The 17980-nt window shown below is 34.7% G+C and overlaps 1 protein-coding gene across 1 annotated transcript in view; it reads right to left on the reverse strand.

The window, feature by feature from the left end:
• AGL (amylo-alpha-1, 6-glucosidase, 4-alpha-glucanotransferase) overlaps nt 1–17352 on the reverse strand; it is a 63567-nt gene extending 46215 nt beyond the window's left edge. The window contains exons 1-7 of the mRNA XM_023535083.1: nt 17007–17352; nt 16283–16429; nt 7265–7475; nt 6552–6718; nt 5488–5691; nt 2512–2693; nt 2230–2341 (exon numbers count right to left, since the gene is read on the reverse strand). Coding sequence (XP_023390851.1) covers nt 2230–2341; nt 2512–2693; nt 5488–5691; nt 6552–6718; nt 7265–7475; nt 16283–16364 — 958 coding nt within the window. The 5' untranslated portion in view covers nt 16365–16429; nt 17007–17352. The remainder of the gene's footprint in view (nt 1–2229; nt 2342–2511; nt 2694–5487; nt 5692–6551; nt 6719–7264; nt 7476–16282; nt 16430–17006) is intronic.
• Nucleotides 17353–17980: the final 628 nt, after the last annotated feature.

A 17980-nucleotide genomic window follows, 5' to 3' on the forward strand; every position in this document is an offset into this window, starting at 1 on the left:
TGGGGGATAAGTGAAACAGGCAGAAGGAATTAAGAAGTACAAACAGGTAGTTACAAAATAGTTACGGAGGTATAAGGGATAGATAGCATAGGGAAAACAGTCAATAATATTATAATAACTATGTACGGTGTCAGTTGGGTACTAGATTTATTGGGATGATCACTTTGTGAGATATACAGATGTCTAATCACTATGTTATACACATGAAACTAATATAATATTGTATGCCGACTATAATTGAAAATAAAAATTACTTTAAAAAAGTGTTGATGAAAGGTCTTTTCTGAGCATGATGTAAAATCAAAAGCCATAAAAAACTGAAAAATTTGACGACATTGAAAAAAAATACCACCATGAACAAGAGTTAAAAGATCCATAGCACACTAGGAAGATATATTTGAGGCCAGTATAATAAGGAATCACCAATAATAATAAGTCAATTATCAAAAAAACACAACCCAATAGAAAAATAGAGAAATAACATTAATAGGCCATTAATAAAAGAACTATCAACAGCTAACATGTGAATAGATATTTCACTAATATGTGACGAAATGTAAATTAAAATGAGGAATATTTTGCCTAATTGACAAAGATTAGAAAGATTAATGGTATCTAATATTGGTGAGGATATAGTTAGTGATAATGTAAACTGATAGATTTATGTTAAAAAGCAATTTGACAATATGTAAATCTGTCATTAAATCTGTATACCTTTTGACCTAGTAATCCTATATACAACAATTTATTCTGCAGACTGACTCACATAAGCAAGTAAAAATAACATGTACAAGAATATACTTTCTGTAGTACTGCTTATAAGAATATAACTTCCACTAGGGCAGGGGCTTGATATATTCACCACTGAATACCCATGTCTAGAAGAGTATTTAGCACATAGTGGGTAGTTCAACAAACATGTATTGACTGAATGAACAAACCATGAAAAAATGGAAATAATCCATCAAAAAGGCTAAAAAAATTCAAGTACTTTAAAACTGTATTGCTATCTAGAGATTAAAAGAAACAGCTGTAATAAAATCATATTTACAACTAAAGAACAAGTTGTTAAACAACCTATATGCTGTAATCTTATTTGTGTATAAGATAGATATAAACATAAAACTTATATATATAATTTATATATACAGAATTATGTAAAAATGTATACGAAATTTGAACTTCTTTCAAAAAGAGTCTGAAGAGAAACAAGAAACTATTAATTTGTAGTTTCCTCTAAGAATGGGTTTTGGGAGAGAGGAAGTCACACGGTCTATTTATTTATTATGTTTTTGCATAGGCCTTTTTTTCTTTACTGTGAGCATACATTATTGCACATAAAGAATATAGCTTATAAATATTAGAGGGAAGGGAAGATAGAAGCCCTTTAGTAAAATGAAACATAAAGGAAAGTTATCAAACATTCATGTAAGCTGAAGTGTGAATCTGACCCTGAACTTCCTGGACCTCAAGTCATATGCATTGACTTTAAAGGCTGTATTTCTGGGTCCTACTCTGGATGAGGAAGATAAGTATTTCAAAGCCAGCAAAGATCCTTGCTATTAGATTGTTATACACTAACTGCAGATACATTCTTCACAATCTTTCCCTTTTAATTTGCCTGCTAAAAACCCTAATTCCTCTTTTAGCATGGTTTTTCCTATCTTGCTTTGTGAGGAACACAACGATCAACTTCTTAAGGTTAGTTATGTCCTTAACTGGTGATCTGTTTATCTTTTGTTACTGCCTAATCTCTGGGTCAGTCTCACCAGTTTTAGGTGGTCTTAATGGTGGCACCATCAACTGGAGGCTCCTCGACCTCAGTTAAGATTCTTACATTAGCCAACAGAAGACTATTACATCTCTCAGTTTCAAAGCCTGTTTTGAGTTTTCTGCAGTTGAAACAATTTGCTCTACTTACCTCCCACACATACATTTAACAAATATATATTGAGCTCTACGGTATTCTGAGCATTGTGCTAAGGAACCAATAGGAAGAAAGAGTCCCCAAGGGAAATAACTACATTATGTATTATTATGGCGGACCCTGCAGATGTTTCTGCTGACTATCAGATTCCAGAATCAGAGTTTTATAGTATCAAAAACAACACAAATATCAAGTAATAAAAAATTTAATAATGTGTTAACCAAGAGAAAAGAAGTTATCTCTTTAAGAGTAATATTAAATTTCTTAAAATGGATAAGAATATTCTAGTGTATATCTTTTACCTTGTGTAAGAAGTCCTCTAAATTGTTCAACTGCTTTGGAAACGTCTACTTGGAAAAATTCCCAGAGTTGAATCTTTGGAAAAATATCCTCCCAAACTATTTTTCGAATGCACTGAAAAATTTCAATAGTTAATATAACATATATGTATATTTAAAATCTTTTTACTGAATACTATTTAGCATATTAAAAGAAAGATTCTAAATAATTTTTAACCATATATTTAATTCATAATTTAGCAATTTTGTTATTGTTTAGTGTGGTACTCCTCTGTACATACTGACATTCATCTGATGGTCATTTTCAATCAAAGCAGGCACTCCTTTTTCTTTGTATTTCCCTTCTGCAACATCACAGGATAAATGCCAAAGTGCTCTGTCTAAGACCCAGGCAGGTTTCAAGTGTGGAGAATTCACAAGGTTATATGCACTTTCTGGATGTTTCTGGATCCATTTACTATTAGCAGCTTAAAAAAAACATAAAGGATGATCTTGTAATAAATTGAAGTTAGTATCTATCTTTAGTTTAAAGGTGAAATAAAATGTCAACATCTACCACTCATTTTCTTATATATTACCCATCAATATTTTATGATACTGTCATGTGAAAGAGTTTTAATTGTGGTATTCTGTCATCCATTTTAACATACATTTTTCTTTTCTGTCGTAGGAATTTTTAATTGATGGCAGATAGGATATAACACTGATTTATTAATACCACCGTAATAACATGTTTACTATTGTGGCCAGAGTTAAGAAGGGTGTGTCCTCAGTCTGCTTCGATGGTCCCTGAGTCAAGTATATTTTGGAATGCTCCTTCTAAGCCTGAAAAACATCTCCTTCCATAAGGCAGACTGGGCTGTGCCCCGACTTCAAGTCCTCTGGCCTTTTGTTAAAGCAGAAAGTTGCCTGTATCTTCAACTCTGGTTTAGGCTGTTCAGTGTCAGGCTGTTAGATTCTAGGGCAGGAGAATAGTCCCCTCTCAATTTACTTTCCCCTGCTTTCAGTCTCCTGAGCGAAAGGGCCCTTCTGTGGTTCCATCTAAGCTCTAGGTTCTATCTCTTATCTTAAGAACTCAAAATGTCATTTACACCTTTTTTCCTCCATAATCATTTCTTCTTGCTTTTTTTTTTTTTTTTTTTGGTGAGTGTGGGCGTGGGGGAGGGTAGGGCTGAGGTTTCTTCCTTTGGATCTTTAAATACACTTGAATTTCCTCAAAGCTAAGAATACAAACAAATATCAAGAACAAAATCTTGAAAATCCAACCTGTATCTGCTGCTTCTACTTTCTTCCCATACCCTCATTCCTTTTCCACTGCAACCTGCTATGTCAAGCACTCTGCTGCAGTTACTCCAAGCCTCCTAATCAAGAAAGTAACCATGTTACTTTCTCATCTTCATCCATTTCAACCTCTACAACATTTGCCATTACTGATTAGTCGTTCCTTGATTTACAAAAGGTTTTGTTATCTTAGTTATTTTTTTTTACTCTCCCTTCCCTTTTGCCCCTTGTCTTCTCCCTCTCATCTCCCCTAAACCTGTGAGGGAGGTTTGCTACATCTTACTACTTCTCTTCCTTTGAACATGGCCTTCTTCATACCCACATCTCACATACTGGCCCAGGCTCCAGCAGAGGTCCAGGCACGTCTGCCCAAGCACCATGAGTACCACTCCTCCTGAACAGTAACTATGCAATGAAAACCTGTTTCTCAGAAAAGATGATATGCAACACTTTATAAGTAAGGCTGAAGCAAAATTCACTTTTTTTATGTTGCACAGAATCTCTCAAATACTTCAGAAACAGTTTCTGACAGAGATTGCTACTGACTCCAAATTTTATTCTCCCTTTGTTCCTTTAGTAACAGAACTCTCAAAGTTCAGCTGTAAACACAGCTGACAAACAAAAGACTACATTTTAAGCCTCCTTTATAGTTAGATGTGATGAGACAAAATCTGACCTGATGCAATGTAAATAGAAGTGATACATATACCAGATCATGTCCTTAAAAGGCATGACTTCTCTTTCCTCATTTCCACTGGATAGAAGGTGATATTGGGAACTGAAATGGCCTATTTGATTAAGAGTTGGAAGTAAAGTGCTGGAGACAACAGAGCAACGTGCGAGAAAGAACCAAGTTCCCTATCACCACTGAGCTACCATACCAGCCTTGGAATGCCTACCTAATCTTTTATAAGAAATAAATATAACTTCAATCTTAAATTACTATATTTTTCTGTCTCTTTGTTATAGATGTCTAAGCCATATGCTAACTCATACAATGCCATTATGTGGTTTGATGTGAATAATATCATAGATGTCAAAGTAATTTCAATAATGTCACCTTTTCAAGTGAAGAATACTGAGTTCTTGGATATTAAGAAGTTTTCATTGTGGACTTTGATGCTTAGGTGCATGCAGAAACATCAAATTTTAGAATGTAATCATTTTTGTTTTGCCAAACTTTGATTATTATCTATATTGATGAACCAAATCTTTGAGCTTTTAAATATCTTCGCAGTTCCTGTGGTTACTTGGAAAATGACTTTATGGTACACCAGAGATTTTTTGTTAAATGTTTGTACCACTCAGAATTCCTGTTGTCTACATTTGTAAATCAGTGTTTCCAGACTTTTCTACATTATAGTACATGTAGAAGATGATATTTGCAAGGTACACTGGGTTAAACTGAAAGCTGATCACAGCCAGAGGTTCCTGCAGGCCCGGCTACTCTGACAGGTGAGGGAATCACCAACTGGGAAGTTCTGACTTATTTTATAGAATTCTATATTGGTAAGGCATCTTGGGATCCCAAACGGGTTAACTTTAATAAGCTCTTTTAACACATAAAAGATATAATTTTCACATTTAACTTCCATGAGTTTTTCAATAATTCTCTTTAAATAAGTTATTGTTTTTTCAAACATATGCTACAGTACCGAGCCGCTGTTACATAGGATTCATTAGTTGGTGTGAAAAGTATTAATACTGTAAGTTGAAATATGTGATCACTATGTCCCTTCTATGATCACTTTCCTGTTTTTATAATCGGTACATGAAATACTTATATAGTGATTATATCTTCAACTAACAATGTTTTCTTTGAAAGAAAAAAAAAGGTATTATATAAAGTGATTTTAAAATGAAAGGACACCTAAGCATCATTTGTGTTTTCAAAACCTATGCTATATAAAACTGCAAGGAATGAGATAATTAGCATACAATATTTTCATTAAAATTAATAGCAATTAGCAAAGCTCATACCGGTATGATTGTAGACAACATCGGTGATACAAAGAATATTCCATTCCTTTTTCAATTTTTCCACTAGCTGTCCAACATCATCCCAGGTACACTTTTTATTAGGTCTGGAAAAGTCAGGATTTAATTCTAACTGATCAGCAAGAGAGTAGCATGACCTAGACTGGCCAAGAGTCTGCAATGGGGTAAAGTGAATCATGTTGTAACCTGCAATACAAGAAAATAAACACCACTGTAAAAAACAAAAACCCACCTAACACTAAGCAAAGTATAACGTCCTTAAGTAATTCTAAACGGCAAGGCAACTATGCTACTAGAAAAGGAGTCAAAGACTTGGGTTCAAATCCAAACTGTACCACAACTGACTTCAAGTAAGTCTATTTAAATCTCTCAGGATATCAGTGTCCTCATGTACAAGACAGAGATCATGACATAATGTATTTGAAGAAATCACACAGTGCCTAGTTACTATCAGGGGTTAAAGTTTACAAAGAAAATATATCTTAGGCAAGAATATCAGTATGTCTTTCTCCTACTTTTAATGTTCCTCGGTACTTGTATTCTGTTTTAGTTATGTCAGTGAACTTCTCATTTCTTTCTTCACACTATATTCAGCTTGAATGTAGAATATTAATTTACCCTTTACTGAAGAGTAAAATACAATTTAAGTTTCATTTTGCACTTGGTATGTATGGCAGCCTTCCATACATGGCTTCCACATGGAAGATAGTTAATCAGTGTTGAATTAAAATTATATATAATGATAATACATTTTCCAACATATTTTAATAGTTTACTACTAATTTTCATGTTGAAGTGAAGTCTTAGAAACAATGATAATCTCATTTTACCACAGTTCCTTAATCTAAGTTGAACTATATAATTTGTTATTTTTATAGGTTAAAAAAGCTCAAGTATCAGAAATTTCAAATGGTTCTATCTATTTCTATTAAATATGCTAAGACATAGAAAAACAAAATTAAAAGGAGAATCAAAGCCTTTGAAATCTGTATCACAGACAATAATTACATTTATTTTTTAAAAGAAGAAAAGAAAGCTGACATTACCTGATTCCTTTGCAACCCTAAGTCTGCTTTCCCATTCATCCAAGGGTCCCAAACACTTAGCTAAAAATGTCTGGAGAGTAACACAGTCTAAGGGTAACACATGGTTATCAGTACCAACACGTAATACAGGATCCACAACTATGTAACCCCCACCACTCTTCTCATTTCTAAGGAAAACAAAACAAAACAAAAGTTCTCAATTAATAATAGGAAAATCCTCATCTAATAGTATGAATCTCTAACTGTAAGTAAGTTGTTCCATTTAAAAAATATTTCTAAGCACATAAAACCATGTAAAGAGGTGTAATAAAACTTAGTGGAAAAGCCATATTTTATTCTTTGCCAATCTTTACATTATAACATAACACAATATATATAATATCTAAATTGTTGCTTTAAGGAAAAAATAAGTATGCTAAAATCTCAAAGGCACTCAAGTAAATAGTATCTTCTAATCAGGTTGCATAAAAGACTAGAGTATTTAAGCTGTTACTTAAAAAAAAATTATAATACTTTGTATCTGCAAACAGCCTTACATTCACTGCCTGGAAACTGAAGAACCATATTCTATTCGCATCTCAAGAAAGTCCTATAAAAATTGTACTGCCATGGTTCATACAGTAACTTTTTACAAGTTAGGTAAGTTCAAACTATAGAATTAACTGTTGTTTTTTTTTTGTTTTTTTTTTTTACATACAGAACACCTTACTTACCCTCGAAGGAAGTAATACTGAAATGATCCCGCTTGTTGGAGATTAAGTTTACAGTATTTATCAGAATCATCTTCTCTTTCTGATGGATTTTCCCATTCCAGGGAACGGAATTTTTCTCGATTAAATGTTTCTCCAGGATATGGGTAATTTGTATGCACAGTAACTGTTTTTCCTTGTAAAGTTGGGCCTAATCGGAACTGTAGTTCAAACCCTGGATAAAAAGCACATTTTAATAAACGCACTGTAGGACTTAAATTATCACATTAAAAAATAGATGTTTTGGATAAAGAAAATGTGGCACATAGGGAATAACAATGGAATACTAAGTCAGTATTGGAATAATGCTCAGCCATAAAAAGATGAAATAATGCCATTTGCAACAATGCATGACTCTTGAGAGTCTCATGCTAAGTGAAATAAGTCAGACAGAAAAGGACAAGAATGCATGATTTCACTTGGGATATAAAACAAAAAGCAACAAACAAACAAATAAACTCATAGATACAGAAAGCAGAATGATGGTTATCAGAGCGGAAGAGTATGGTAGAGAAGAGAATCATGCAAAGAAAGAGCTCCAGAAAGTTTACCTAGGGTCACCTTTAGTCTGCCTCAGCATTAAGCTGTACTTGAGGAGGGTTCAACTCCATGAGCTGGGCCAAGAACAACTACTATGAGCTATAAATTGAACAAATCGCAGAGCTCACTCAGGCCTAGGAGACACCACAATTTTTAAGCAGCCAAAGTAGAGACCTTGTTGAACAACTGTTGTGTTCAAAAGAGTAACGCCTTAAGTAGTAAAGTAGCTCTAGAGTAAAAACTGCTATAAACCTATCTTATCAAAGCTTAAAAATCAGCCTCAAAAAGATTAAGCTGATCCACAGATAATGTAAGTGGTTTCTAAAATAAAACTCATTACTTCTTTAAAGCAAGATGACAAAATCCAGAGATATAACAGGACATTCACAATGCCCAGCATTTAATAAAAAACTGCTAAAGAGAAAGAAGAAGTGATGAAATTGACCAAACAGAGATCTGGGGTAGGGCAGTCTACAGAGAAGAAACAGAAGTTGTAAAGGACCTGAGACCTGCTTTTGGAAAAAAAATGGAATAACAGGGATTGGATTTACTCTCCTCCTTGAAATTTAAAAGAAACCAACAAAACGGACAAAATACATAAATGATGGTTTTCAAGACCCTGGACATTAGGCAACAAAGGACAGTGATCCCTGAAAGATGGAAAATAAACACAGTGAGGCCTACTACTACTGCCCCTGCCTACCACCTCGAAAAATTTTCCAGGTTGAGGTATAGGGAAGAGGAACCCAGGCACAACTCAACCACTTCCTATGCTGAAGAGATGAAGCTAAGAGTTTGTGGAGACCAACGCAGCTAGAATTTGCAGATAAGAGTGGTGAGTGAGGCAGAGGAAGCTGCAGAGAGACAGAGAGCTCCAGAGATCTGTGGAGAGTCTCCACTTGAGTATTCAGCAGAATATACTGATCAGTTCATGTCTGAAAAAAATAACAGACCAGGAATAGTGCTTGTTCTCACCAGGTAGGCTGGAAAAGCTCTTAATTCATGAGGCACTGGGTAGAAAGTTCAGAATGATCTTGCCTCAGTAGTTGGGAATAATGAACCCTAGACAGGGCATAGTTCTACACTGGCTTAAATCATAAAAGTAAAGCTCAAAAGGATTAAAGTGTTTCCAAGAAACAATTTTATTCCAGAACAAAGACCAAGAACATTTATAAAAATCCAAAAATACCCAGCACTCAACGAGGTAAAATTCACAATGTCTGGCATCCGAACACAAATTAGGATACGTATATAGAATCAGGAAAACATAACCCATAACCAGGAGAATAATCAATCAATGAAAACTGACACAGGAATGACACAGATGTTGAACTAGCAGATAAGAAAGCATATCTGTTATTACAACTGTATTCCATGTGTTCAAAAAAAGTCAGAACATGAGAAATATAAAAAACACACAAAAAAACCAAAAAAGATCCAACTCAAACTTTTAGAGATGAAAACTACATGTCTGAGAGGAAAAATACATAGGATGGAATTACTGGACTGGTAAATGGCAGAAAAAAAGATTAACGATTTTCAAGACGTAGGACTAAAAACTATGCAAAATAAAACAAAAAGAGAAAAACAAGTCTAAAAAAATTGAGAGTATCAGTGACCTGTGGGACAATTCAAGTGGCCTAATAGATAGGTAATTAGAGTCCTCAAAGGAGAAGAGAGATAAGGGGTACATAAATTATTTGAAGACATAATGGGTAAAAAAAAAATCCCCCAATTTGATGAAAAAAATAAATTTACAGATCCAGACCTTTAACAAATCCCTCAAACAAGAAATATGAAGAAAATTACAGCAAGGACCATCCAAGTCAAATTGCTCAAAAGCAGTGACAAAGAGAATATCTTACGAGTAGGCAGAGGGAAAAAAAAGACCATAGGTACAGAGGAACAAAGATAAGGATTATGACAGATTTCCCATGAGAAATGATGCAAGCAAGAAGACAGTGGAGCAACAGTTTTTTTTTTTTGTTTTTTTTTTTTGAGCAACATCTTTAAAAGCACTGAATGATTAAAACTATTAGCCTAGAATTCTATACCTGGTGAAAATATCTTTCAAAAACAAAGGTGATGAGAGACAAGATTTCCACTGTCAGAGGAAGATATTACAAATCAGCAAGCAGGGAGGCTACAGAAAACCTTGCTGTGGGGGTATGAATCACAGACATTAGTATTAACTGCTACTTACTAATACATAAAAAATATCAGCTTGGGTCTCCTCTTGAAAAGGAGAACATGTAGATATGTTTCAATCATGTCTAAAATTGCTGTTTAGAAGTAATTTCTCACAACGCTATTTGACAACTGGTAAATGCTACACCACAATATTAAACATTGGGTAAGATTTTCTTTATGAACAAAAGATTTCGGTAAAAGCCATCAAGAGAATGCTGCACTCTCCCAAAATACTCTAATCCAATTAAATACACCTATAACTGTCTAGAGAAATATGAATGCTCTTTTTGCATAGCACAATATGGAAGTTCTAGGCACTCATGTAAAAAATTATAATCTAATGATAAATACTGCTAACCACATTACTAGATTGGACTAAAGTATGGCTATAAATTTATTCATAGTAAATGGTTTTAGCAAGCAAGAAACAAAAAATCCAAATGGATTTATTAAGTAACTCTGCAAAAATCTTGAGAGTCACTTTTACTTCTCACACTATACAGTGACACTAATAATTTATTTTCCAAATAGTAAGATACACACATTTTTCTATAAAGCAATTTGGCATATACATATTAAGAGTGCTAATAAGGTTTATCTTTTTGACCCAATACCTTCACACAGACATATTTTCTAAGGAATTAATCAGTGATGTAAACATAGATTATATATAAGGATGCTTATCACACCTTCACTTATTATAATAAAGTAAATAATGATTGACAATGAGTAAATAAATTATGGTATTCTGTGAGCTGGACTATTATAAAGCCATTATAAATCGTATTATCAAAAGATATTTAATAACATGGTTACTTTCATATTCTGTTTTGTTACGTTTTATGCATCTACATAGATCTTTTGAAATCCTTTCTGGAAAAGAGTATGTCTGAAACGTCGCAGTAAGCAGGGAGGTGGCATTTACACACCATAACACTATAAGTAGTTTTCAAAATTATTTAGATAGTATAAATTCAATTTTGTTTTGAAGCAAAAAGCATAGAAAAAAACCTTTTTATACATTTCTACAATTTTATAATTGGGGAAACACTATTTTTAAATTAGAGCTAGAATTATGAAGAGCTAGATTGAGAAATAATTTTCTGAAGAATTAAAACTGGAAGTTTTACTACTTAGTGACCATGAGAATCATAAATATCTACATCTCTGTAAGAATGATTAAATTCATTACAGAAGAAATGGTATCATTTTGAACAAGCACAAATATCAGAGATTAGCTGTCTGGTCTATTTAAACAATCTGTCCTTGTTCCGTTTATACAAATATTGTTTTTATAATTACACAAGGATTCAGAGAATCTATAGTACAAAGGTTAAAACATCCAAAATCTCTAAAACAGCATTTGAATTAGTGGTTCATCTTCAGAAAAAAATGACAAGCATTCTCCAAATAGGAATATTTATTTATATAATATACATGTATGATATTTAATAGATTATGTAAATTATAAAACACAAAAATAAGGGTAAGATATAAATAAAATAAATATTTTAAATAACTAATTTTATGTATTAATGCATGGAAATATCTTTCAGCTTTCACAAAAATTACTGATATTGATATATGTCAGTGAAAGCAATGAGATTAAATAAATTTCATTAATTTTAAACAACTTGTGATAAAATAATTTAGACTCCAAGTTCTGTTTCTTTTGATCTGTGGTTTAATGGCCTCAGATTTAAAAAAATACCACACGGAGATACTCAAGTCCTAATGGAAGAAGTTCCTGGTGGCTATGTTTACTAATCCATGACATTAATTTTTCAATCCCATTCACCAATTATGTAAATACTTTTGTTGAAATGTGCTAGTAAATCTCTGACATACATCAATTGTTTTTATATGCTAATTATGAGATGTTTGATATTTATATAGTAAACAGATGAAAACCAACTGAAACTCTTTATCTGGAAGATTTTAAAAAGATTAAAAATTTTTGTCATCAACTTTTAAAAGTGGGCAGATATTCATTTATATAGGTAAAATCATATGATGGAAGTGTTACTAAAAATAAATATTCAAAATGCTCTTGCTACAGCAAGCGTCAGCAAACTATATCCAGCCTACTACCTGTTTCTGGAAAGTATTACTGGAACACAGCCACATCCAGTCACTTATGTACATGTTGTCTAGGCTGCTTTCATGGTACAGTAGCTGCAACAGAAAGTACATGGCCTGCAAAGCTGAAAATATTTGCTATGTAAACCTTTATGAGAAAAAAATGTGCTAAACTCTTCTCTCTAGCATCAATTTCCATCAAAAAGCAGTTAACTTTCTCACTCGTGTTTACTTGTGAGTTAAATTGTATTTAGTTTTTCTGAAAATATTTTCTAAGTATCATACTATTGAAAACTACGTGTCATTTCTGAAAAGGACAAATCTCAAACAGCAATTTCAAACACTTTCTAACTCATCTTTTAGTTTGACAACCTTGAGGTAAAAGAAGCATTTATTTATGGTTACTCTACCATAAATTATACAATACATAGCCTTTATAATACAAAGCTTTGTATAGTTACTATTTAAGATAATATAAGTTGTATCTTTATTCAACCTTGCTTAGGTAAAAGTGTAATTCATAGCAACATATTGCAAGCAAACTAGTGATGGTGTGACCTTTAATCTCATCTTTTAATCCTTACAACGTCCACTCTTTCCTCAGAATATGTCTTTTTGTTTATAACTCATCTGACATACAAAACCGTCAGTATCAATGTCAATTTATGTATTGGCAAAATTTAATTAATTTTTAAAAACAAATATAGATAGGGAGAGGAAGGGAGGGAAGGAGAGGAGAAGAAAAGATAAATCCTAATTTCTTTCTATACCCCAATAGATCAGTGCATACTCTCAAGGGTACATAGCCACTCTGTAGACCTCTAATTCAAATCCCTGAAACTAAAATTCTTATATATAGCAAGTGAAACATGAGAATACCTAGAGGATGTCAGATTCCATGATTAATTACACAGTGTGCTAAAATTAGTTCAGGTTACAGCAGTACATGGTGTGGCTATCCTATTCCTCATACTAACACTTGGGATACTTTACTCGGATTAGCCGCATCCCTCCTGTAGGCAACTAGCAAGATGACTGATTAAACTATTTTTGTAAACTGTCTTTCTTTCTTGTTCCCGCCACTCAATTTACATAGACTCGAGCTCCTAATCAAGGAATCTTTATAAATATTTTCTTAAAAAAAAGTAAAAACTGAAATTTGACCAACTAATTTAAAGATGGAAGAATTCCAGGTGTGGGGAATACTGATTTTATTCATTATTCTGCCACTAAATAAGATAGGAAATACAGGGAAAGGCTATGATTTGGCTAGAAAAGATAATTATTTGGTCTTGTACTTGTTGAATTACAAGAATCTACAGAGATATTAGCCTTAAAAATGAGAAGGAATCCTTTCTTAGAGAAAAGTGAAAAGGAAAGCAAAATGGAGAAGGGCTTGGTGACCAATTAAATATGAAAGAACCAAAAATTGCCAAGAGTTTTTTTTTCACACCTAACTCATGTGAATTTTAAAATGTCTCATACTCTGTCTCTTCTTTTTCAACTCTGATGCAGTTAAACCCTTCTCTCTAACCGCGCATGTTTTTAAAATACCCTTTTCAGCGATTTCTTGTTTCTAGTGTCCCTTCTTTTCATCTTTCACATTACAATTACCTTCTAAAATAATATTAACACATTACTGTACAAAAAAAAGGATATATTTCCAGTTATATCATTTGGATGAATTTACTGGTTTATAACTGGAGTTACAAACAGCATCATTCTTATTTTATAAGCCCTTCATAATTCCCTCTTCAAATAGCTTCACTGAATTTATAATTTTTTTCTAGCTTTAGCTGTCATTTTAGTAATCAATCAGCAAAGATTTATTAACTATTGTACAGTGCACTAAGTTTGTAATACTATCTCTATCCTTAGATCTTAAACTCTAGTTGGACACTATAAGACTAACAAGCTTTTAGACACCGCTAAATCGTTCGGCACTTAATTGTTCTATGCCCACTGTGTAATTGGAAATTAAAGGAAGCAGATAACAAAGAAATTAAGGAAAGACTTCATGGGGGAGGTGGAATATTAGGTGCAAGTTTAGAGGCAGGCAACACACAGTAAAAGGATCTGATAGTAAAAGGATCTGACACAGATAGAGGAATATGGAATATGACAGACAGGAGTGAAGGTGTAAGGACAAGCATGAGAAAAGCCCCTGGGGAGGGAACTGACAGGGAACTAACTGTAAAGATGAAGGACACTAATAAGGACACTAATAACCATGAGATAAAATGTTGTTACAAAATAATCATGGGGATGTAAAGTACATAGGAAATACAGTCAATAATATTGTAATGATTATACATGGTGCCAGGTAGGTACCAGATCTATTTGGGGGATCATTTTTTAAGTTATTTAAATGTCTAACCACTGTGCTTATACCTGAAACTGATATAATATTGAATGTCAACTGTAATTGACAATTTTTAAAAATTAAAATAAAGAAAAAGATATAATCTTGGCCAGGGAAGGTAGATTCCATTACAGAGTGGAAGACAGGAAGAGCTGTTTAAACTGGACTTTACAGACACCAGTTAATAAAAAGGGATGAGATGGCATAGAAGATTATTCTAGCATCCATATTCAGGCATATGGAAGGAACAAGGACACAAGCAGAGATTTTTGGAAAGAAATTTTAGGGCTTAACGTGAGATTGCAGTTAAGAGGAGAAATCATTAAAGAAGAGTACAAAGCTTTTAGCCTTGGAAGCCATGAAAATGGAGACATTGCTAAACAGGGAAGCTATGAAATAAAGGTTTGAGAATGGGGAGTAGATGGTTGTGGACATGCTAGATTCAAGCATATCCAAAAGGCTATTCTATAGCATAATACTGGGATGAAGCCAAGAATTCAGGGCAAGGATAGATAGGTATAGTGATCTATCAATGCCTTCTATCTATTTAGGGATTAACAGCCATATATTAATTTTGAGCCTCAAAGCCCAGTCAGGTAGAAGAGCGGAAATACCTACATTTCACAAATAAAGAAACTAATGTTTAGAATTAATGCGACTTGCCCAAAGTCAAACAATTTGTTAGCAGTAGAGCCAGGAAAATTCTAATTCCCTATTCTTAACAATAGAAGTGCCAGCTTCCAAGAAGCCAGCAGAGCTAAAGGCCCTTCTTCCCAACAAAAATCATCAGTATGGAGGCAACAGCTGAAGCCCTAAGAATGTATAATTCTTTGAGGGCAGAACATAAAAATAAAAAAGGATTCCTAGCAGACACTCACAATTTATTGAAATGTGGAAGGAAGAGAGCACAGCAAGAGACACCACCAAGTTGAGAGGAATAGTCAAGAACATAGGACAAAAATCAGAAAAATGCGGAGTTAGGAAAGCCAAAAATGGAGTAAGTACTCAGTGATCTTAAATGCTAGAGCTGGAAGCAGATGAAGATTTGCCACGAAGGTAACACATTTGATGGCTGAAATTTTTTCAAAGATTTAATTAGAGATATTGGGGTTGGGGCAGGGGTAAGAGTTTCCTTCAAAATGTTTACTACTACCAACCTCCACTTAGTATACTAATAAAAGGGATGGCATTTTATATTTCATACATAAAACTTCTCCTTCATGAATCATATTAACATGAATGTGAAATATTTTTTGATGTTGGAAAATTAAAAAGTCTAAGAGAAAACTGCATCTATTTGTCTTATAAAAATAGAATTTGATCTTTGAACCACAGCTCAAATATATTTCAACATATCTGATCAGTTAATTCACTTTTTATTTGGCAAAAAAAATTTTTGGTTTATCACCTCCACATTTGAGAGGTTTTTGATAAACATAAATAGTTTACTTTTTGTTGTGCTCTAATTTACTAATTCAAAATTCCAGTAAAGGAAAAGAGTAAGGGCTATAAATAAGTATAACTCTAGATATGCCTAAAATTACATATGAAGTAATTTACCAAGTTTTCATAATAAATGCTAATAGAAATAATATGGTCAATCTTTCGATCATATATGCAACTTGTCTTAAGTGGAATTTAACATGCAAAGAAAAGTGGACTATTTTATCTCCATTCTAACCTGATATAAAATACTTTCAAATAAAATCAATTTTCATTAGTGATATTTTTAGAACACAATAGTCTGCACAAACCAAGTATGACAATGAATTAAATTTTAAAGACGGCTAATCAAACAACTGGCTACTGACCTTGTTCAAGTCTAAAGAGGGTCTTTTCAAGCTTTTCCATTTCGTTCAGAAGTAAAATTCTAATCTGTTTACCGTGACCCATTTTGGCTTCTAGAAGATTTGAAGTCTTTCAGAATTAAAAGAACTGCGAAATCCAATGAGTAACTCCTATGACACAAACAAAAAAATAAGATAAAGAAAATAACTATTATCTTAAATTCTCTAAGGCTGACAATCGCACTTACATTTTGTAAATGTGCTTTAACCCTAGCAAACAAAAACAATGAAACTTATAAATAAGGCCAGAGAAGGCAAATTGATAGTTGGTTCTACACTTCAAGTACAATATTACCGGAGCAAAAATATTGTATTACAGATTTTCTTAAAACAAAAAACAAAAATGCTAAAGCAGTCTCAGAGAAAAGCAATATGTTTTGGAAAGCATGAAGTTGGGTGGAGGCGGGGCGGGGTGGGGGTGGAGGGGGTAAAATTCCCAATCCCAAGCCAACTGGCTTTGAAGACTCCAAATGGCACTTCTGCTTACAAGAGACTAGTCTGTTCCAAGATAACAGGTGGGAGATGTCCCATTCCCAAATTCGGGGCGGAAGCCACCAATGGGAGTAGGGAACAGAGGGAAGCAGTTGTTACCCCTGGAATAGCTGTCGTAGACATAGGATGTATAGATAGCGCTATAGATAGAAAGAAGGCATTTCCCCCAGAGACCAGAGGCATTCATCACACTTACACTGAACAAGTTATACGTGCGGCTCCTGGGATGCTGCAAGACCCGCGACCCTGGCGTTAGAGTAGGGGAGGAACAGGAAGGAAAGCTAAAAAGGGACAGGCAGGCTGCAGAGGCGCAGCAAAAAGCCCCAAACAAGGAGGGCCGGGCGCCGTGAAGGGCAAAGGGAGGGGCGGCGGAAGCGGGACCGAGCCCAGGCCTCTGTGGGAGTGGCAGAAGGCTTCTCCGTGACTCCGCCTCGAGCTGGTCCCCGCGGAGACCCTCGACCCCACCGGGCCTCGAGCGTACGGGCCCCAAGGGGCAGCAGATGGCTTTTCTCGCCCACTTCCGGAGGCTCCGCGCCCGCTCGCCGTGTCCGCTGGTCTCGCGAGAGCGTAGGCGCTGCGGACCTGGGTCTGGGTGGCCGCTGCAGACCTGGGTCTGGGTGGCCGCTGCGGGGCCTGGTCTGGGCGGCAGTTGAGGCCCAGACAGCGGGCCGCTTTCTTTCACCTCTGGGGAGGAGCGACGGCCGCCGCCTGTGCCTCTCCTTTAACAGCCTGCGAGTGGTTGAACATTAAAATGCCAAGTGGAAGGCTGAATGGTGGGAGGCAAGCGACCTGGCCTCCTGTGGCATTTCTACTACTATGTGTCTTGTGCCTTTGTTTAGATTTTTTTTTTTTAATTTAAAATTTTTAAATTTGTATATGGCCTAAGTTTACTTGGCCTACTTTCTCTAAGCTTTGATTTTCCCGTGTCTGAAATAAGGGACCTGGCTACAATCTCTGACATTCCATCCTTCCCGTGCCCTTCATTTCTAGTCCTAACACACACAGAAAGGGCACATCTTCCTGAATGCAGCCGCGGAAGGACTAGGTAGGTGAAGTGTGGTCAGATAACCAAAAATCCAAAGTGCAAATACTACTTGTGTTTACAATGTCTGGTTGTACCTCATGAAGATCGTCTGAGGTTAAGGGTCTATACTGCCTGCCTATAGCCGC

Source organism: Pteropus vampyrus, unplaced genomic scaffold, assembly GCF_000151845.1.
Source record: "Pteropus vampyrus isolate Shadow unplaced genomic scaffold, Pvam_2.0 Scaffold6, whole genome shotgun sequence".
NCBI lineage: Eukaryota > Metazoa > Chordata > Mammalia > Chiroptera > Pteropodidae > Pteropus > Pteropus vampyrus.